Source organism: Prorops nasuta, unplaced genomic scaffold (assembly GCF_024137725.1).
Source record: "Prorops nasuta isolate Cenicafe-Biocafe unplaced genomic scaffold, Cenicafe_Pnas_1.2 PNAS00015, whole genome shotgun sequence".
Classification (NCBI taxonomy): Eukaryota; Metazoa; Arthropoda; class Insecta; order Hymenoptera; family Bethylidae; genus Prorops; species Prorops nasuta.
Window position 1 is genome coordinate 124,139 of NW_027116812.1, and position 21,490 is coordinate 145,628.

General features: G+C 33.4%; 3 protein-coding genes across 3 annotated transcripts in view; 1 reads left to right on the forward strand and 2 right to left on the reverse strand.

Moving 5' to 3' along the window:
- Nucleotides 1–326: 326 nt before the first annotated feature.
- Nucleotides 327–9,716, reverse strand: LOC136779051 ((E3-independent) E2 ubiquitin-conjugating enzyme UBE2O). Its single transcript, XM_066736351.1, has 8 exons — nt 8,779–9,716; nt 8,352–8,525; nt 8,116–8,271; nt 7,401–8,057; nt 5,832–6,042; nt 5,566–5,749; nt 3,450–5,479; nt 327–3,374 (listed from the first exon to the last, which is right to left on the reverse strand). Exons 1-8 carry the CDS (start codon nt 8,998–9,000, stop codon nt 3,016–3,018), a joined length of 3,993 nt encoding a protein of 1,330 aa, XP_066592448.1. The 5' UTR covers nt 9,001–9,716; the 3' UTR covers nt 327–3,015.
- A 1,251-nt stretch (nt 9,717–10,967) lies between these two features.
- LOC136778807 (G patch domain-containing protein 1 homolog) lies at nt 10,968–15,757 on the forward strand. The gene is made up of 4 exons (XM_066735933.1): nt 10,968–11,717; nt 11,861–12,239; nt 12,320–12,550; nt 12,635–15,757. The coding sequence occupies exons 1-4, from the start codon at nt 11,654–11,656 to the stop codon at nt 14,880–14,882; spliced, it is 2,922 nt and encodes a 973-aa protein (XP_066592030.1). The 5' UTR covers nt 10,968–11,653; the 3' UTR covers nt 14,883–15,757.
- Nucleotides 15,758–16,030: 273 nt separating this feature from the next.
- Nucleotides 16,031–21,490, reverse strand: part of LOC136778808 (dipeptidase 1-like) — a 43,312-nt gene continuing 37,852 nt past the window's right edge. Inside the window, exons 3-8 of the mRNA XM_066735934.1 lie at nt 21,046–21,178; nt 20,777–20,965; nt 20,398–20,600; nt 19,856–20,016; nt 19,657–19,786; nt 16,031–19,561 (exon numbers count right to left, since the gene is read on the reverse strand). Coding sequence (XP_066592031.1) covers nt 19,433–19,561; nt 19,657–19,786; nt 19,856–20,016; nt 20,398–20,600; nt 20,777–20,965; nt 21,046–21,178 — 945 coding nt within the window. The 3' untranslated portion in view covers nt 16,031–19,432. The remainder of the gene's footprint in view (nt 19,562–19,656; nt 19,787–19,855; nt 20,017–20,397; nt 20,601–20,776; nt 20,966–21,045; nt 21,179–21,490) is intronic.

The following is a 21,490-nucleotide window of genomic DNA, read 5'->3' on the forward strand; positions in this document are numbered from 1 at the left end:
CGTATAGTGTGGCTGATGAATGGATAGTGATTCAACATCGTGATAACGGGCCAGATAACAGGTAAAAAGATTGTAGAAGGACTCTTATCTAATGTAGTACAAAGATAAAATACTTATTACTCTTTTACACTAAGGCGAGTATAAATTTTTATACACTTGCTCTCGTCGGCATATTAAAGGATAATGGGATATTTATAAATTTTCTTACAGCTTCCATCATAACAGAATGTACATAGTTTATACGAAGCAGTTATTAAAAAGAGGAAAAAATTGATTCTAATCAGCAGGAAGAAGGGAGTGAAAAAAAGACAGTATCCACATTAAAATATCGTAATTATACAATGTTTTTTTTATTTACTCATAACGAAAAAAAGCATTACATTTGTGATAGTTTCATTTTGCAGTATTGAAAACAACGTGTCAATTCCAATACCGGTAGATTCACTGTGATTGAGAAAAGCAGTTTTCAATCAATACACTAATATATTTATAAGTAAATTTTAAAGTGAGGGAAATGAAACATTTTAAAGGTAAATACCACAAAATTTAACTTATTCTTGTTTAAAATGTAATTATATTCATTTCTACTATTACACTGTAAATTTACCGTACAATTTGTTGACATCGACCCGTGCATTTGTATGCATAGTATTATGTGTACTATGCATGGATTATGAATGTGCATCTCAAGAAACCCCTGCATCTTTAAATCTTTTATCTTCCGTTAATACATCACCAATGAACGTACGGCAAAAATAAATCTTTGATATGACTTAGGAATATAAATGTAATAATATAATACAAATACAGTAGCTGGCACATATGCAAGGCATTCCAAACATCACTTTTCGTCGATATTTATTCTAAGCTTCATGGCATAAATTGGCCGCAGCTCTTACTTTCTTCCGTTTAGACTCGACGATCTGATTATATTTTTACGTTATTGGCTTTTTTTTAAACGCTCTTTAATATGAACTATAGCACGTTAAACCTTATCATCATATCCCAAAATTGTTTTTATTTGTCATTCATCATTAACAACAGCACCAGCAGCACCACCACTCAATGGTGAAGAATTTCGTTTTTCTTTTCGCTATAAAGCAACATCTGCAATTCCAAAGGCTTTTTATCCTCTGGTTCATTAAGAAATATTATTGAAAATAAATAGCCACAATATGCGGAGTATAATTGATTTTTCTAAAATATATATAGTATATGTATATAAATTAATTATAAATAATTAAATTGCAAACAAAAAACATTTGAAATATAGAAAATATTAATGAGATTTTTAATGATTATTAATGCAACTATGACCGTCATATTATTAATCACGCGAAAACAACAAAAAATAAAGAATAAAACAAATTTTAGTTGAAGTAACAGAAATAAAAATAAAGAATATACATTAAAATTGCAACAACTTTCTTCGTCTTTCAATCAATTCCTTTGCTAGAAAGACTACACACTAATGTTTGATGACTGATGAAAATAAATAAGATTATATTAAATAACTTACAATTAAAAAAATTATAATAAATAATACTGAAAGACTGGTGATTTAATCCTTAAGTACTAATGCCTCAAGTCCAAATATGAATTTAATTAAACAAAGAGCAATCTGCCAGAATAAGTACCAATTGTTTAAAAATATTAGATATTTCTTTGTGCTTTAGAATAAGAAAAACAGAAATGGTAGGAAGTAAGTTTTGTTAACGTGCAATCCGAAAAGACTCTTTAATGAAAGCAATTTCATTAAGAGCGATACATTGCTTCAATATTTCCTATAGCTTTATCAGCCTATGCTATAAGTCAATCGCTAAGCTACATACCTCCTAGTTTTGCATTTAAAGTAGCTTCATCGGTTAATACTCAATGGTATAGTATTATTTAGTATATTGAGATGAAAGCTCGCAATAGCCATCAGAAATACTATATCATCAAGGGATAATGGTTTCCAAATTGGTCCATTATTACTCCTTTATTGGTGCACTCGGTAAAATGCATTTTATTTTTGTTTGTTTATAATTACTAGCTATTATTATCATATTTTCTTAATTCTACTGTGAAGTAATTTATGCTCTTATATTGGCTCGACGTATTGCTACCGTTTTCTTTATTCGCAAAATCTTTTCCATAATACTCCACATCAAAGTTAATACCGGCTATACCTATATGCATTGCTATTTCAAAATTTCTCTATTTTTAACCTGTTTTTTTTTTTTTTTTTTTTTTCAATGAATCAGTCAAATTTCTTTCGTGCATACAAGGAACATGTTAAAAATGCTGATCACCGGCATCACAAAAAATTTCAGACTTTTGAGAGAATAGTAAAATAATTGTAAATCCTTTTAAAACAAATCCTTCATTTGCATACGAGGGAAAGTTCAAATAATTTTTTAACTATAAAATTAAACACAACGATTGCAAACATTATATGAAAATTTCGTTTTATCGTTTTATTTTCAGTTTTTTCTTTTAAATATTGCTTTAACAGGCATGTATGGCTTTTTTTAAGAATCTTTAATTTTCAGTGACTTTGGTATCAGCATTAGCCTAAAGTGGCACTCGACAAATCTATCACGTACAGATTTATTTTTTCGGACACATAGAAATTCTACAAATAATTGAGAGGTTGTACGAAACTGCTTATAAGAACAACCAAGTCGTATTTGCTTTTACGTTCTTGCGATTAACCATAGCTTTGTGTCTTACTACATAGATAGTCCATAGCAATAGAAACAGTATATGTTCGTATGCGTTTTTATATTCGTGTATGCACGTACGTATATAATTTATTCATATATTATATATATATAGAATGCATTTTGCCGTCGAAGAATCAGAACGACGAAGTTTTGTAATGGTATCGCATTAATAACGATGTTTATATCGATAATTATTGCAAATATATTTTTTAATTTTGACAGATCAAAAATGGATCTATTACCGATGTATAGCTGCATTATTTTTATAAAGTAAGCGCCTGGGCTTAACTATGGATTTACCTTGTGGCTAGCTGGTACTTCGCTCTGAGTTATCCATTTTCGTTTCGTTTAATGGAAGTGCGTATAATATACTAGCTGAAGATGAAGTAATCGAAGTTTTAATGTCACCATTTTGCACAGTTTTGTTTTCCAAAATACTGCTTCTTGTGCCTTCGCATTCTGAGGGGCTTTTGCTTTCTTGAACGTACTTCGTTGTTGCCTCTGGAGCCTCATCCGCAAAACTGCAGGCTTGTAAATCAACGAGCGATCTGTCAATTATTCCCTTTTTAACAAGTACCTCTTTGAACGTTGCTAAAGTTTTACGGAGTGTTATGCAAAAACCTCTTGATGCTGGTATTAATGGAAATTCTGGCAAAATTTTCGTATCTGAAAATAAAATTTAATATAGAATTATAATCCAAGATAATGGACAACACAAGGTATTTGGCTAATTTAACATACCGATATATGCGAACTCTTTGAATGTTGTTGGAGTTACAGGAGAAAGGGGATGCTGACTATTATGCTGTTCGGATATCTCCATCCAAAGATCTAATCTTTGCAATAATTTAGTAGCATGTTTTTTAAAATGCGAAATTATAATCTCTTTGAAGATCTGTGGCGGGTGCTGTAAAAGTTTAGTTTGCGCTTGTACAAGTTTTAGAACAACCATTTCGTTATACATCCTTGAGTTCTCTTTTCCTTGCTGCGATCCTTTTTGTTTCTCGAAGCCAGCTTCATTAAAATAAGGTTCTGGTACCAGAATAAGACCTTGAATAGAGACAATAACTTGCAATAGCGTTGAAGAACTAGTCCAAACTTCGGTACCACGACCGGACCATGTGCCTAAAAGGCTAACACAAACTTTTCCATCTTCATAAAGATTAGGATTCAATCTGTCACTGCAGTATGAAATATAATGACAAAGAGGTGGAGCGGCTGGATAATCAGCAGATAGTTGAAAGTCAAAAAGAAAGAGACCATCTTCGTATGGTGTCTTTTCAGGACCCCGAAACATGACAGAATATAGGTCAATTCGATCATCAAATCCTTTAACCCAAATACCCGGAGGAAGAGAGCTTCTTAAAAGCTTCAATTCTTTCGATACGGTTCTAAAGAAATTATTTGAATCAGTAGGTTGAAACATGGTCAACTTGAATTTATGGCAATTCGGTGCTGCTTCCTCAACAGAGAATCCTTCACCATCAACATAAACGGACGGTGGAATGTCAATAGCTAACTCTGAGGGTTCAGAAGGCAATTCCTCAAGTTTTTGTTTCTCTATATTTTCATTCGTTTGTAACGACGAAGTTTTTGCTGCATTTGACAATGACATTTTAGAGAGTCCGAATCGTTTAGACACTTCGGCATGTGCAAGTACCAATTGGGCCTTTATAAGAGTACAAAGTTTTCCACAAACTTGCGATGACGCTACATGAGAGGGCAATGTATGTATTTGTTGATTCTTCGATGTAACTTCTTTACCAGTAACCTTTATTGGTGAGCGCTCCGATACATGGTTAACATCTTCACTAAATAAAAATTCTTCGCTGGATTCACTGGAGCCAGATTCTTTCTTGGAATTTTCTGCCGAATACAATCCCGAATCTTCTGGATATTGACTAGTATTAATAAACAATCTATTCATTTCGCTATTACTTTTACAGCTTTGATCTTTTTCAGGCGTTATTGAAGTTCTGCTATCTCTAGACGAGTTGGTTATTTCCAGATTAATAGAACTAGGGTTAGATGTGACGCTTGTCGTCATAGTTGTACCTTCCGCGATCTCGCTCAAAGGTTGTATACCATTTGAACTAGTGTCTTTAATATTGTCTATATCCCTACTAATTTCTGCTCCATCCGACTCATGACTAAATAATCTAGTTACTTGATCTGCCATACGTTGCGCCACGTTTGCCCTACCTCGCTCCCTTACTCGTTCTAGCAATCCCTGAAAATGACTTTCGTGAAAGAATGATGTTCCCATCAGCTTATCCATGTATCGACAATCTTTGTATACTTCTAACAGTTTTCGCATTATTTCTGTTGTTTGAAGCGAAGGATTTTGCGTAAAGATCTCTTCTAATCTGGACATAGCGATTCTTGCTTTTTCAATGTGAGCGGATAACTTAGGTTTAATATTCTCTAATTCGGCAGGCTCCGTGCCGTCGGTATCGGCGATGAAACAATCTTCTAATTCCGTTTCCCACGATGCATCTGACGATACATCGTCCCATGATTCACCAGCGTCACTATCGTATTCGCCAACCTTATATAAATCTTGAGGCCAACACATACTAATATGTCCATCGACCCACCACACTTTAACTCTTCCTTCTGGATAATTATCTAATACCTGTCCAGCTGTACAATTGGCATCTTCTCCTTCAAAATTGGCGATTCTTATTACCAACGTACCTGGACGGTATTGAAAGTCTGGATGATCTTTTAAATCATAAACACTCACTTCTCTTTCTTCTAATAACGTTGGTCTATTAAAAATTAAAAATTATATGAAATTAATAAAGAGCCAAGAGCATAATAAATAATTACAATATTTAATAAAAATTGCAATTACTGAGGACTTTGACTGGAAGTGTAAGTTTTGAACCATTTAATCTTAGCTGTTCGGCCTTGATGATCAACACTTTGGACTACACCATACATTCTAGATTCTTCTTTTTGATCAACAACAAAATCACCTGGGAAGAATTCCTTATCATCTAGATGATGTATAGGGTATAACTGTGTTGATGGTATACCTTAAATTTGATTTAATATATAATTAGTATGAAATAAAAGAGAGAGAGAAAGAGAATTGAAATATAACAAGAATTTTTTTACCAAATTCAATAGAACCATCTTGCCATACAACATTTGCTTTTGTAATGGTCGATAAGGTTTCTACCACGACTTTTTTCCCTGGAATTAAAGGTGTTGGAGGTACCTTCTGTTTTGCTTTGCATAATTTCTTCTTTTTTAACACCTTGGTCATTAATGCCGGCCCTTTTTTCTTTTTGCTCATAGAAGACATGCTTGAACATCCACTGGAAATCTAAAGTAAAAAATTAATAAGATTCAATCAATTAATCCCCTTCTATAATGTTTTGTCTTAAACATTATAAAATGCACAAATTATTTTAGAGTAAGTAGCAAACATAACACGGAAGTTGTAAGGCTTACTTAGATATAGATAACTTGATATTGCAAATGAATTCATTTATAAGTGAAAATCTTCAGCTTTATATATTCAAAATATTCAACTATATTTTATATTCAAAATCGATATATAATCAATTTTCTGATCGTATATATGCGTTGTTGTGGATACGGAATTCCTTTTTTTAGACATATACAGAATGTATACAAAATTCTAAAACATTGAAATAGCTGAAGTGTTGAGTTTTTGGAAAAATGTTTCGTACAAAAATATTAGAGCTTAAAACAATCTACCTATTCTTCAAACAAAGTTAAGGTCATCTTGATTTTTTTAAACGAAAATCTTTAAATTTTATGAAATATTCTTATAGTTTATCTCAATAGATTTTCTAACACACTATACTTAAACGTTTACTGATGTTGACTTTTATAAGATTCAAGACGGCGTGTACACTAGCGTCGCTGACTATTTAGTCCAACCAAGCTGCATCTTATTTTTTTTGCAGTATATTTTAGATGTCACTGAATTGTAGTGTATATACAGGAAATATATTTGAGTTTCAATAGTATAGGCTCTTAAAAGAACTAGAAACAATTCTTAAAATAAAAAGGAAAAGTATAAAAATCATCTTTAGTAATTCATTTTAAGACAATTTAACATAAAAATAATGTTTTTTAAAAATAATGTTTTTTAAAAATAATGTTTTTTAAAAATATCGATTTAGCTGCTTGATAAAGTTAAACAAAAACTGGTGGAAGTTAGTGTATTTGTGTACTGCATATTTGAGCGTTTATGAGAAATTTAAGTTTGAAATTATACACATTTTAATGGGATTGGAATAGATGGTATGTGCTATTGCTATGCATGCAAATATATGAGCTAATTCTCTTATCTATAATCACAAATCCAAATATCTTGTAAATTTCTCAATTAAATGGTATATTGATATAGTACTTTAGAAAGATATTGAGATAAACTACTAATATATTTAATACAAAGTAGAGGGTTTCATTTAAAAATATTTAGGTGATCTTCACTTGATGTTTTTGACGTAATTCAAGGTCAAGTTACGAGGGTAATAGATGGATTTGGTTATGCTTTACCATTTATGTATGAAATAGCTTTCTCAAAAATGCTTAATTTTCCGGTTATTTAAAAACGGTTATCATACACACTATATATACAGAATGATACACAAGGAGTAAAATACAATTATAATTATTTTTAAATCCTAATAATTAAAGTAAATTTACCGAAGTAGTGTCACTTTGGGAGCCTGTATCTTCTGTTTCCCATTCATCTGAACTTTCAGTGTGCTGATTAGGTATAGGGGGCATTAAAGTATTATTGCTTGTTGCAGTTTGGGTACTATGAATATTGTTTTGAGCATTCTGTTCTAATGTCTTATTTTCATTGAGCTTATCTTTATTGGTTTTTTTCTTTTTATCATCAGCCAGTTTTGTAGTATTCATATTTGGACGAGATTTTCTTGGACTACATTTAGGAACTTGAAACATATCTCTTTGCTGTTTCCTCCACTGTTCTCGAGTAATAATGTTTTCATTATCTTTGATTACATAAAAATTACGATCACCCACTTGTAAAGTTGAGGGCTCAAATACATTAAGCAGTTTTAATTTTTTCAGATCATCACCCTCCACCACAAATTTAGGCTGAACTTGATCTGACCAAGCTCCATCCTTAGAATAAGCTCTGCATTGCCATTGTACCCCTACCCAATCAGTTTCAACTTTTTCTACTATAACTTTTGTTATTTTTTGAGGCTTGGATTTTCGTTTGGCCTTCATTTCTTTTGTACAATGGATCCATTCTGCTTCTTCCAGGTAATTAACTGGTCCCCACAAACTTTGTCCAGGATAAAATTCAGTGGTACGTGGAAAATCATTTTCCTAAACAACATTGGTTTTAATAAAAATGCTATTATTGTTAAAATTATAACAAGCTTACATTTTCTCTCCTTTCCTCAAAATCAAGAACTCTAGTATCTAATTCATTTATGACACAACGAGAACCATCTGGTGTGGCCAACCATACTTTACAATATTTCATTTTGACACCACCTACCCAAGAATCCATGCATACGGCTATGTTTGTTGCAAATTCCTTTTGTAAAAGTAAAAGTTATTTGTAGAAAGACCTACATATTTCCAATGACAAAAATTGTATAAAACATTCTTCTATACCTTAAGTGGAACTAGATCTTCACTTTTAATATTGGTAAGCACCTGCTTAGTACCAATAACTTGAACGCAGGCAGTTAATTCAATATCTCTACAATATCCTCTCTGGGTATCTTTTCCTTTAATCATTCGTCTTACAACATCACCTGGCATTAGCGTTCTGTCAGCTAAATGAACCTTCGAAAGAAAGAGTAAGATATATTTATATTCATATATCTAAAGATGTTGTAATACCAAAAAAGATCTAGGTAAGGGAATTAGTAAAGTTGTATTAAAAAAATTAGTATGAATGATTTTAAGTTATATAAATTAGTATCTAGCTTTACATATCAAGATATAAGACAAGATATAAAACTAATAACAAAATTTATATGAATTAATGAAATACATGAAACTGAGATAAAAGGCTTCGTAATTAAACGTAACGTACCTTTTTTGAATTGACGAGTTCTTCAGTACCGGACGGATGCCAGACCACATTAATTTCACCCTTCTTTCGTTTAAGAATTTCCTCGCAATCACTGTCATCCTCGGATAAATCTTGATCGTCATTTTCCATGACAATACCGAATACAACATTACCCTTTTTGTCTACACGGTAGACGATATCTTCGTAGAAGTACTGACACTCCGTCGCATTATTTGTAGCCATATTTCTCTCTTCTACCTTCGTCCACTTTTGTTTCTTTTCACCATCTGATGTATTCTTTTCTACTTTATGTTATTACTTTCTTAAATATTCTTGCGATTTGTTAAAGCATTGACTTTCAATACCTTACTACCTACAGTTGCACAGTTACGTTATCTACCCTGCTGCTACTTGACTTGCTATACTGGATTGCTGGTTTGGTTATGCTGCTGTCTGCTTGATTTGCTGAATTTGCTCGCTTTACTTTCTGTCGTTGCTATCTGCCACTGTGTCTTATACGGAATAATTAATCTTGCTGTGTTCTGTTGGTGGCTTGTGGCTCCTGTGATGGTTACTATTTCTTTTGGTCTTGTCCTGTCCTGTCTCCTATCCTATCTTGTCACACACATATACACACATATGTACAATACTACGGTACACTCACCGTGCATGAATTCCAGAACGCGCGCGTGAATGTGCAGCACCGTTGGTTTTTTGCTTCGTTCTTTTCTCTGTGACTTTAATGTTAATGCTTCTTTGCTTTAAAGTTTGCACTTTATTCACTATATATGCTTTAAATACGGACACGACACGACTGATTAGCTTTCACACCTGCTGAATACTACAGAATTTTGTCCTTTCTGTTTTTTCCAAATTTATACTTTTAACCCAACCTTTTCAAAAGTTTCACCCCGTCTAACTTTCTTTACTAACCCCACTAACCCTTTCCCTCTTTTTCTCTTGGACTTTATCAATTATGAATGACAGATTATAATTATAATGATACAAAACGATCATCAAATTTCGTTAAAATATTAATATTACGATTTCTAATAGCAATTATCAGCATTCGATAGCCGGTGCAAAGCGACTTACTATTGAATTAATTCAGCCAAATAATTTAACGCGTGACAATCTGATCATTAAATTCAAAACTTCCCTTAATTCTCGTAATTTAAATGTTAATTTGAATTCGTTCATATTGAATTATTTTAACTTATTTGGTCTATTAAACAGAATTTAATGTTATGTAAAACGGAAAATTTTTATCAACTAGCAATTAAATCATTGTTTTTTTGTTTTTATATCTAACATTCGTAGCTTTCAATCATGTTCAATGGTTCAACTTCAATTTTTTAAATATTGTAATAATACTTTAGAGATTGGATTTTGGTAGCGAAATTTTCTACATTAAGGACCGGTCTTACATGTCTCAATTAATTTAATTATGCTGTAATAAATGTCACGCGGAATATATGTAGAGTATTTCGTATGATATATTTTATGTTAAATATAATATAGCATAATTAATTTAATTGAGACCCGTTAAGGGTCACTGTAATGTAAAGAAATTCAGGGCTAGAAACCTCAGAATTTGAAGAGAAAAAGGCAGTAATCGTTCTAGATAGACGGCTATTGCATGTAACAATGATAAATTATCACATAATTTATCTAATTTTTCTTCAGAGTGTATTCATTTCCAGCTCCCGAACATGGAAACTGCTTTTTTTTCTTCAAATTCTGAGGTTTCAAGCCCTGAATTTCTTCACGTTACAGTGAACCTAAGACCGGGCCTAAATAATTATATTATAGTTTTTTCTAACCCCTTCACACATGTTTTTCATAAAGTAAGATATTAATATTACACAGCTCTTTTGTGGAAAAGAGTATAAATATATTATACGAAGTTTCATGGTTTCAAGAATTCCCGGGTGGATTTCATTTTCTCTATGGTTAATTGTTTCTGTCATGATGTTTATGATTGTCATGAGTTTATTGGGTTTTTCGATTTTCTTTTGGTATGTTCGAGGTGCACCCAATGAAGGTTCGAGGGGAGCTTCACCACTGGGCACTGGCCAGTCAGCTGCCAGTGGCCACTACTAGGAGTACTGGGCACTGAGTGCCACTGAGTAGTAGCTGTGTAAGGTGCGTTTACATACACAGTGCTAAGCTCTGCAGAGTGCAGCCAGTGCAGGGTGTTTAGTATCTGTCTAAAACTAGCGTCACAATATGATGCTAGGATTGCCTGGGCATTGGGCGGTGGTCAGTGGGCAGGGGCCAGGGATCCTTGTTGGATTGCTGGACTGTCTGCTAGATTTGGAGTATGCTGACTGATGTTGACTAGTGATTGGTTATATCTGATATTAATTCAACAATCACTGTTTTAAACTCAGCAAGCAATCCAGCATCCAGCACAGATCCCAGTGTCAGGTAGAACTCGCAACACACTATGCTAAATTTTATGTTGAATTGCTTGCCGGATTTGTGAAAACCAACAAATGATTCAGTTGTGAATTAGCAAAAATCATATAATGGACTTATTAAATCTAACAAGCAATCGTAGGTCAGGTGGTCTTAATAAGAATCGTTGCTTCGCTTTACCTTCGATAGATGTCCATACAGACGTTACGATACGGACTTTCTTATCTGGCTAAAGCTTCACTCACCTGAAATAGTGGTGCGGGTGGCGCCACCGTTTGAGGATCATTTGGAATGATTTTGGGTTTACGGCGTTTACGGCTTACGCCACTTTACGCCGAATTAAGCCATGGGCCATGGCCCATGATGAGCGATCTGAGTTGATCTGAGTCAATTCAGTCAATCTGAGTATCCTGATTCCTGGCTTGGCTGTGGGCGCTGTGGCTGGAGCGATCTTCCGTCTCATCCCTGATTTAACATGAGTGACTCTGATGAGGAAAATTTTGCAAAATTTGGAGTACCCCTCGAACCTCTGGATGAAGGTATGAACAATATTGACTATACTATTAGTCCCTTAACTGCCAGCATAAGAGACTTGACCAAGCCCAAAGACAAAGATTTTTGACACTTCCAGTTAAGGGTTAAAACTATTAATTTGCATACTTTATTGATTTCAATTTTTTAGATAATATACCCAGAAAAAAGGCAATTACAATTGAAGAACAGTTTGCATATGATGCTCAAGGAAGACGTCGTTTCCATGGAGCTTTCACAGGGGGTTTCTCTGCTGGCTATTTTAATAGTGTTGGTACCAGAGATGGATGGAGGCCACAACAATTTAAATCTTCTAGAAGTAGTAAAGCAGAAAATGTTTCTCAAAGGCCAGAGGATTTTATGGATGAAGAGGACACTAGTGAATTTGGTATTGCTCCTAAAGGAATTAGAGCAACTAGTGATTATGTGGATCATGGGCAAAAAGGTAAAAAACGAGAAAGAAGTCAACAGAATAGTACAGGACCTATCCCAGGTATTCCAGTTTTACAAGAACTTCTAAAACCAGCAATGTAAGCTTTGTTTAAGAATATTTTTCTATAATTGAGAATTTAGTGTATTCAACATTAGTTATTTATTGGTATATTTTTAGGGAATCAGTCGGTGTAGTTCTTTTAAAAAAAATGGGCTGGAAACCAGGTCAAGGTATTGGGCCAAGATTAACTAAGAAGGAAAAAGCAAAAATGAAATATCATAATGAAAAAGTAAAAACATATGGTTGTGCATTACCAAAATCAGTTCAGAAAGAAGCATCAACTGGCTCTGATGAATCAGACCTGGAAATGGATATTACATTAGCTCCTGATGATTATGAGCCCTACAGGTATGAAATAAGTTTAATATGATTGAAACTTCATAATGTGTCCACATTAACTAACCTTAGTTTTTATTTTGTTTACTTTGATAGGTGCAATCCAAAGGATAATTATTTTGGAATAGGTTATACCGGATTAGATAGGAACCCAGTATTATCAGGCCATGTTAATCTATTTGATCTTCCTGCGTTTAACATACAAGATAAAAATAAAAAGTTATCAATACGTGGTCAAGCATTTGGGGTAGGGGCTTTTGAAGCAGACGATGATGATATTTATGAAAGAGAGGATATGTCTCGCTATGATTTTACATTAGGACCTGAGCATAAAAAAAAAAGCAGATGGTCAAAACATGATCATGTTATGTCGCATGATTGTTTAGAAGGGTTTATTAATGCTAAAAACAATTTAAAAGCGGAAAATCTATTTCCTCCACCTGTGCTACCAAAAAATTTTGTTCCAGTACATTTAGTTAGAAAAAGTCGTTTCTATCCTCCTATAGAGTTTCAACCGCAAAATAATAAACATAGGGAACTGAATGCTAAAGATCGAGGTAGAATATTAGATGATGGAAGTCAAAGTACTAATTTAATAAGCACTAGTTTACCCATAACAACTGTTACAAAATGTTCAACTGATAATAGGACTCAATCAGTTGCTTCTAATATCATTCATAGAACACTTAATCTTGACGGAAAAAAATTTGCTGAAGAAAAGCAGAAAAATGAAGTACATCAGACAACATCCAGTGGTTCTTGGATGGATAAACTAAATGCACAAAGCTTTGTAAAAGGTGGTATTGAAAATAAAACTTTAAAGTTTGAAGGCAATTTGACAAAATTAAGTGACTTCAATGTAAATGATATTTCTGAAACTGTAAGTAACAATCAAGAAAATAGTGAAAAAAGTGGAGAAAGTTTCAGAAACAAAATTGTGTTTGCCGAACCTGACAAACAATCGAGATTCGAGAAATATCTTACCTTTTTGAAGAATAACGAAGCTGATAAACTGGAAAGCATTCAGCCTATGTCTTTAACAGAATGGGAAAGGGAGCAAGAGGCGGTAGAATTCCGTCAAGCAGCTAAAATTTATAATAATACAATAGGCTGTTTGTCTGATAAATTCACAAATGGTGATAAATTTTCTAATACAAACATACCACTGTTAAACGACAGTTTAAAAAGTGATGTACAAAGTGCTGTTAAGTTAAAGATGTTTGGTAAATTAACACATACAATATGTGATTGGAAACCTGCAAGTATTGTTTGCAAAAGATTTAACATACCTGAACCAAAAACTGGATGTGCAAATCCTGAAGTTGACAAAAAAGTAAAGAAGTTTTCTGTATTTGAGTCATTAGATTGGTCTGAATCTTCCAAATTTGCAAAAGCTGTAAATGTAGAGTTAAACAAGACATTATCAATTTCTGATGTTTCCAAATGCCATACGCAACTTTTAGTAGATAAAGATTTGAATTCAAGTTCTACCAATGTACAAGATATTGATAATAGTGAAGAATTAACGGGCAGATCAATTTCTACAAAATTAAAACATTTTGAAGCATCTTATGAAAAGATTTTTGGTACAGGTATTCCAGAAATATCACCAAGTAGGTTGAATGTTAAAGTAATTGACGCAAATGACTCAACTTGCTCAAATTTAATAAATCAGCAAGAAGATTCATTTAAAGTAAAAGATACTGTAAATGAATTGAATAAAGGTACATTAGAAGAGAAAAAGGATTTGTTCAAAGCTATATTTTTAAGTAGCAGTGAGGATTCAGAAAGTGAAATAGAAGAAAGTGTGGATAGTGAAGAGATAAAATCAGTTTTAATTGGCAAAGTTGCTGAAGAAATGAATAAACAGAGAAATACATCACCACCAAGAGGTATTTTTGCAAAGCTTGATTTGAACAATTTTACTAGCCCATCTTCTTTGCACAAAGAGGTTGATGTAAATTCACCAGCAAGTGAAGTTTCAAGTAGGCTAACTTCCAATGATGAAGTAAAACCTAAGGATGCTGATAATACAAATGAAAGTTTAGCAGAAGTATCTTTGTTACCTAATGCATATGGTCCAGCATTACCAATTCGTCGCATACCAATAGATAATGAAGAAGGATCAGCTGTGGGTGCACAAAGTTCTAAACCAATATTTAAAAGCATCGTAGGCTCTTCTTCTGACAAAGATCTGCAATTTGATGGAAAATGGGTCGAACGAGATAGATTAAAGAAATCGAAGAAAGAAAAGAAGAAATCTAAACATAAAGATCGTAGGCATTCAAGGCACAAACGAAAGTCTAAAAAAGAGAAACGACAATCAGGTTTATCTTATAAATAGTTATCTGTAATATACATTCGATGCGATACTTGCCTAATCAATCAATTCTTTATACAACTTTTACGACAAATTAGAATTATTTTTGTGTAGATAATTAAATTAATCATTGTGAATAATATTTAGTAATTAACATTTTGTAATGATTATGTCCGGAAAACATCTTATTTAAAAAAACATCTTAAATACTTACCAGATCCAAGCTTCATATAATTGTATGAAATAGCCAACTTCTTAATATATGATAGCCCTGGCAAGAATTTACGGTGGTTTTTTAAAAAAAACATGTGTTTTTGAGAAAAGGAGGAGTTATTACATTTTTTAAAGACTATTTAATAAAGGTCTGGTAACCACACATGGCTGGATCATGCATGTGCAGGCCAACAATCGACAGGCGGCTATTCAGTGATAGCAATTTGTAGGAAAGTCCACTCCCTATTATGTCTGCCAAGCGCATACATTACATACGAATCAACTGTAAAATATTTTGCGTGGAGAACGGCAACCAAAATTGAAACTTTAATAGATCAGAGCAGAATATAATATTGTTTTCTTCTGGTCAATTATAACATACCTGAAATGAGACACCGAAATAAAATAGTATATTAAGGACATTTTTTGATCGTTTCTGTAGGTTTTTTTTCGTTGCCCATACTATTTCATATTTCTGTCTTCATTCCCTGTACAGATTGGAACTGTAAAAAGTGTAAGCAGCAAGAACAGACCTTATGTATTTAGCATCGAAGCACTATCGTGTTTCTTAATGGTTTGAAGTACTATTATAATGTATGTTAAAAGTAATTGTAAATATTATATTATTTTAATGTTACAACTATTTTCTAGTCACTCTGTTAAAATACACACACAATGCACTTATACTTCTTATTTGTATAATATATTACATTGCTCATTGCTTTTCCATTTTTATTATCATTATTTCTTTTTAAGATAACTGCATGTAAAATTGGTATTCCCTATTAAAACTAAGATATTATTGATATAAAGTTTAAATTTATTGAACTATTTTATAGTTAAAGATTACTTATATCTACAAAACAATAAAAACTTGTTGATCAATTAAATTTATTGTAAAAATTTATAAAAAAGAATGAATAGTAGGGTAGAAATAGAGACATAGCTGAAACATTAGATTTGATTTTACAGTAGAAACATTTATTTATAATAGAATCCGTTACTGATATAACAGAATCTGGATATCCTAAATTTTTTAGCTTTTTGTAAAAGAGGGGTAGGTACTGTCGATGCACATGATAACGTGATTACAGTAATGGTTTTCATTTTTATTTGCTTTTAAAATTTCACGTCGTAAAGACCATAGAGTAAGTGCACATGAGACACAAATAGGTTTAGTCGTTGACATTGGAAAATTGCAAGAATTGGTTTAAAATAAATAGTTTTGTTTGTCGTTTGGCTAACAGTAAAATTATTTAATAAAATTGTCTTTAAATCATTTATACAAAAGTTTAATTTTTTAATTCCTATAATCTTCATTAGCAGGGGAATATAATACTCCTCGGCACTTAGTGAAACCCTAATTTGAATCTACTAAGACCTAATTAACATCATAAAAATGTAAAAGTTGTTTTAATATGATAATATAATAGTTTAAGAGATTCATTGCTATGGATTTGTTTCAATCTCCTTGCACTTTTTAAATTTCGTTTCAGAGAACTTTATTAGCGTGTTAATATATATTACAATTATATTAAGCGAATTGTTTATTTAGCCTATTATAAGTTTCTGTCCCTTCTAGCAATTTTCAACATCATTTAAGAAATGTTTAATGGTCATTGTTTACACATATAGGTACAGCATACTGGAGTGAAGGATCATCAGGACAAATAATACGTGATTCGTATATTTGTCATATGTGATAACATTCGCTTGTAGAAATCAAAAGAGATAAGAGCTTTTATCAAGTATTAGTATATTAATAAACTATCAACAAATTAATAATGTATATACAACTTTTTTTACGCAGTGAAAATTAAAAGATTATTTTTCGAATAAAAATTTTGTCCTGTAGATCATACTCGGATAACCATATATCATTGATTATTGAACCGTCTTATTTTTGGCAAATGATTTCTTTGAGCTTTTCTCAACGGACAAATCATCAGATTTGTTATTTAGAAGATTTTATTTGAGTTTTAATATGGCCTTGTCTTCCAGGATCTACGCACGTGCTCGACAGCATAAATACGTGAGTTCTCTTTGACACATTGAAAAGGAAGACATTGGAAGATATATAGGTACCGTCATATAATTTCTCTCAGTTTTATTTTTAATAAAGTATAAACAAAAGATTTTTTTTCAATTTTCAAGTCTTTAACTGGTATAATAGCGCTCATATATTCATATGAAATAATTTCACCACCTTTTTTTGGATTAATATAAAAATTGGTGTACTGATTGATTGATATAGTCTTAATTCTTAAATAAAGGTGGGAAATATTGTTAAAAAACTTTATCAGTCGATTGATTAAATAGAAATTGGCACTGATATATATTATATAAATGATGAAATTGCAATAAAAGCTCTCAGCGTCGGAATAATGTTTTAGGTGCTCCAAGAGTCTTGGAATATCCAAAATAGCTTGAGAATGCAGGTTTTCTGAAGAAAATCTTTCATAAAAGATTGTAGGGTTCTATAATTAGTCTATTTATCGATGATACAAATTTAAACTTGTGTCTTCATGGAGGTTGTATGAATTAAGGTACCATGAGTTTGTTGACAATAAACGTACCGAGGAATTTTTATACATGTGTGTTTGCAATTACAAATGGTCACTTTGACATCAAATAAATTTTAGTATTAAATAGAATAATACACTGAGAACAAAATTTTTTTACTCAGTTAACCTTGAATTTTTCAGTTTATATTTTTTATTAAATATTTTTGAAGATTATCTTAATATTTTTAATTCCAAAGGATTATTATATGAAATTTTCATTACATTCAGTCGTTCGTTAAATATTCCCATTTAAAATTGCACATAAGTGTAGGTTTAGCTGAAGTAGTGTGCGCGAATACCACACATACACTAGCCAGATGCGTCGAGTTGTTTTATTCAATTGTATCTTCTTTAATTCTAATCTCAAGAGCTAAATCGATGCAAGTCAATTTACATCAACACAGTCATTCACCTATTTATAAATTCAAATGAAAATATTGAGTGAACGATTGAATGAAATTAAAAATTAATAAATATAGTATTTTGAAAGTCCTTGAAATAAGTTACCAAACTTGACATATTTAATAATAAACCATACATTCCACTAAAAAAAAAAAAAAAAAAATCAAATTAACCCTCATGCATCCTCCTCGACTACCACTTATGATACTGCTAAATGGATTAATTTTAGCCTTTACAACTTCTGCATTCCCAAATTAGTTCTGGATTCAGGAATAATTGAATATCCAATATCAATATCCTTATTTGTGAAGAAAAGAGAAATTTGACGGTGTTTGATGCATAAATTTATACAGTATTCTGCAATACTTTCATCTTAAAATGTGTTATTTAGGAATATGATAATGATTGATTTACCCGAATGCATATACATAGTATAATGTGAATATTTTAGTTTTGCGTAAATAATAATCTTAGGAAGTTTCGATAGATAAAAAGAGAGATATGAGCACGGCATACGCGTACAGTGCAAACGGACAATAATGATTGAAATATGAATACGTGCGGTTAAGAAAGTCTTTATGGATGGGACGAGCAACAGCATATTGGACTAAACGTGTACTCAAGAAAGATTTTGCATTACTATATCATAATATAATATGAGAGAGCTGCAAAAATTGAATGGATCAAAAGAGTGGAAGGTAATAATTAATAAAAGCGAAGTAAAACAAAACACACACGGGAGCTCGTCACCCGATGAGATGATTCCGAGGTAGGTTCATTGCAATATATTTATACATTTTATATATATATATATAATATATATGTAGTATTCTCGTTGAGCTTGTCGCGACAAAGAAGAGGCAGAATTCGAAAGTGGATAAATAACAGGTAAATCGAGTACATCATTCGATCCTAAGTGACATGGCGGGGGGGGGGGGGGATCTCGTCTCATCACCCGTGGCACGTAAAAACACAGAAAAACAAACCCGAGAGAGAATTTCGGTAAGCATCCTCGATTTTCTGTCGCAACCAACGAAATCTGGCTCTTCTTCCTATCGATCGCTGACTGTCAATCGATCAAGGTCCACTGTTAACGCGTCGGACGGCAGAGAGATCGTTCACGACTTTATATATCATATTAATTATAACAGATATACACGTAGTTTTGGAAAGGAATGAGACTGGACCATCCAGCAGTGGAGAGAGATGACAGGGAAATGGGAAAGTTGAATGGGTGTTTGTTTGTTTCGTATGCGAGTGTGTAGAGGGGATAGAAAAGGAACAGAGGAAAGGTTAGTAAAGTGGATATGCCTATCGCGTTTCGTAACGTGACGTATCGCGTAGCGTCGCGTCGCGTCGCGTCGCATCGTGTTGCGTTATGTTGGGTTGGGTCGATCAAACTTCCATGACCCTTTGCACGGAGTTGATATCCAGCGCGCAGCTGCCACTCGTATCTGCCGATTCCAGATATTCCTCCGATGGCATTGCTCCTGCTGTTCTCATGTCGTCCCTCACACGCTCCACCTACGAATTTTCAGCACAGTTCAGTCCTTTCTCAAATTCATCACTTACGCCCGCTCACACTTGCATAAAACCCTATCCCATCCTTTTCTACTTACGCGCTCCAGTACCCTCAACAAATTCAATCCTGCGACTTTCTTCAAATCGTGCACGTTCCATTTTCCACTTCGCAGTAGTTCGGCGAACAGCTCCGGATACTTGGAAACATCCTCGAGACCTCGCGGTGTTCTTTGTACGGAAATTTCCATTATTTTCTTACATATAGCTTCTTTTGTATATGTGAAGGGGAGTACGTACTTGTTGATACCGTCGAAATCTCCGCCTACGCCAATGTGGTCCACGCCAATTAGATTTCTAATGTAGTATATATGTTCAGCCACGTCTGACACGGTGGCTTGCGGACCGCACTTGACAAAGTAGTTGTAAAACGTCACCATTACCAGACCGCCGTTCGACGCCTTAAAACCAAAACAATTTATTTTCCAGTAGCAGATATTTCTTCTTCAAACCTCCAATAGATAGTTTATGCTAATAATGTAAATAATAAAAGCTTTTCTAATGCTTGCGAATAATACCAGTGATAATTGTACAGTAGGAGAAAGAAATGTTATATAGAGTGTTACATAAGCTACTGAATTATTTCCTTAAATTATCTACAATTTTTATTTGCTCCTTTATACACATTATTGGAGAAAAGATCTATTTTTATCAACGTTATAATCACTTTCACTTTGCATTTTGCTAGCAAGTTTTTCAAACTTCCACGAGTATACAGTTTTCTAAATAACACATGTATATTTCATGATGCATACACTATACATATAAATGCGGCTACGTACCAGTTGCTTGAGAATGTCATCAGGCACATTCCTGGAGGAATTGCAAATAGCAAAGGCCGAGGAATGCGAAAAGATGAGAGGTGCTTTGCTGGTCCTCAGGGCATCCCTCATAGTGGCCCTTGCCGTGTGGCTCAAGTCTATCAACATTCCGAGTCTATTCATCTCGTGAACTACTGCACGACCGAAAACCGTTAAGCCACCCCCTATAAATACAAAGGTTTTCGATCGTTAGACGTTTCTCATTGATTTCTTCGCTGCAAATCTTCGTAAGAAACAGGTTATTAACTCTCGATAGAGCCACGTTGTTACGTATTTTCTGCTCCCCCATTTAGAGTTTCATCAAGAGGACACCCGGTATATTTATAGATCCGTAATTTACCTTGCTGGTCTTCGTCCTCGACCGACGAGCTCTTCGCCCATGGAGTGTTGCAAGTATGCGTCAACGTCAAATATCGTACTCCTAATTGATAGAGCGTTCTTAAAACTGCTAAACTGCTCCCCAGACTGTGTCCCCCCTCAACACCGATCAACGAAGCTATCCTTCCTTTCCCATGAGCTTCCAAAATTTCTGTAAATAAACAAAAGAGTCTCGCGTAACGCACACGTGTATTCCTTCCTGCTCCCCTTCTTCACTATCAACTCTATTACCCCTCGATGATGCTGCAAACTGCATATGCTGGGAATATTTTTCTATCAATCTTTTAATCAGATCCACCTGCTCGAGAGTCAGCTGAACCGCGTTGAGATGCTGCGACTCGCACGGTACGTAGGCAGCCCAAAACTGTTTGCGAAAAAGCACCATTTCTCATTTTGACGTGATTTACAAAAGTACAGAGAGAGAGAGAGAGAGAGAGAGAGAGAGAGAACAAAAGCATGGAGAAAATGGTACAAGGAACAATGGAAGAAGTGTGGATTTACACGGATTTATATCGAACGGGAGTTGTTGTTCTTTTTTATTTCATTGGTTTCATATCCGGTATGGTTACGTACGGAGTAAACCATATCGATCCGTTTCATCGCCCAGCGTCTATCCTGCATGTGGCGTGCATTATTGTTGCAAAAACGTAAAAATGCCCAGTTCTTTCGCAGTCAT

What these genes read in the sequence shown, in the direction of transcription:
- LOC136778807 (XM_066735933.1), top strand. Translation starts at nt 11,654, where the DNA reads ATGAGTGACTCTGATGAGGAAAATTTTGCAAAATTTGGAGTACCCCTC. An exon ending in GAACTTCTAAAACCAGCAAT is followed by an intron (nt 12,240 to 12,319) that starts GTAAGCTTTGTT and finishes GTATATTTTTAG; the next exon opens with GGAATCAGTCGGTGTAGTTC. An exon ending in GATGATTATGAGCCCTACAG is followed by an intron (nt 12,551 to 12,634) that starts GTATGAAATAAG and finishes TTACTTTGATAG; the next exon opens with GTGCAATCCAAAGGATAATT.
- LOC136779051 (XM_066736351.1), bottom strand. Translation starts at nt 9,000, where the DNA reads ATGGCTACAAATAATGCGACGGAGTGTCAGTACTTCTACGAAGATATC. An exon ending in TTGAGGAAAGGAGAGAAAAT is followed by an intron (nt 8,058 to 8,115) that starts GTAAGCTTGTTA and finishes AATGTTGTTTAG; the next exon opens with GAAAATGATTTTCCACGTAC. An exon ending in AGATGGTTCTATTGAATTTG is followed by an intron (nt 5,750 to 5,831) that starts GTAAAAAAATTC and finishes ATCAAATTTAAG; the next exon opens with GTATACCATCAACACAGTTA.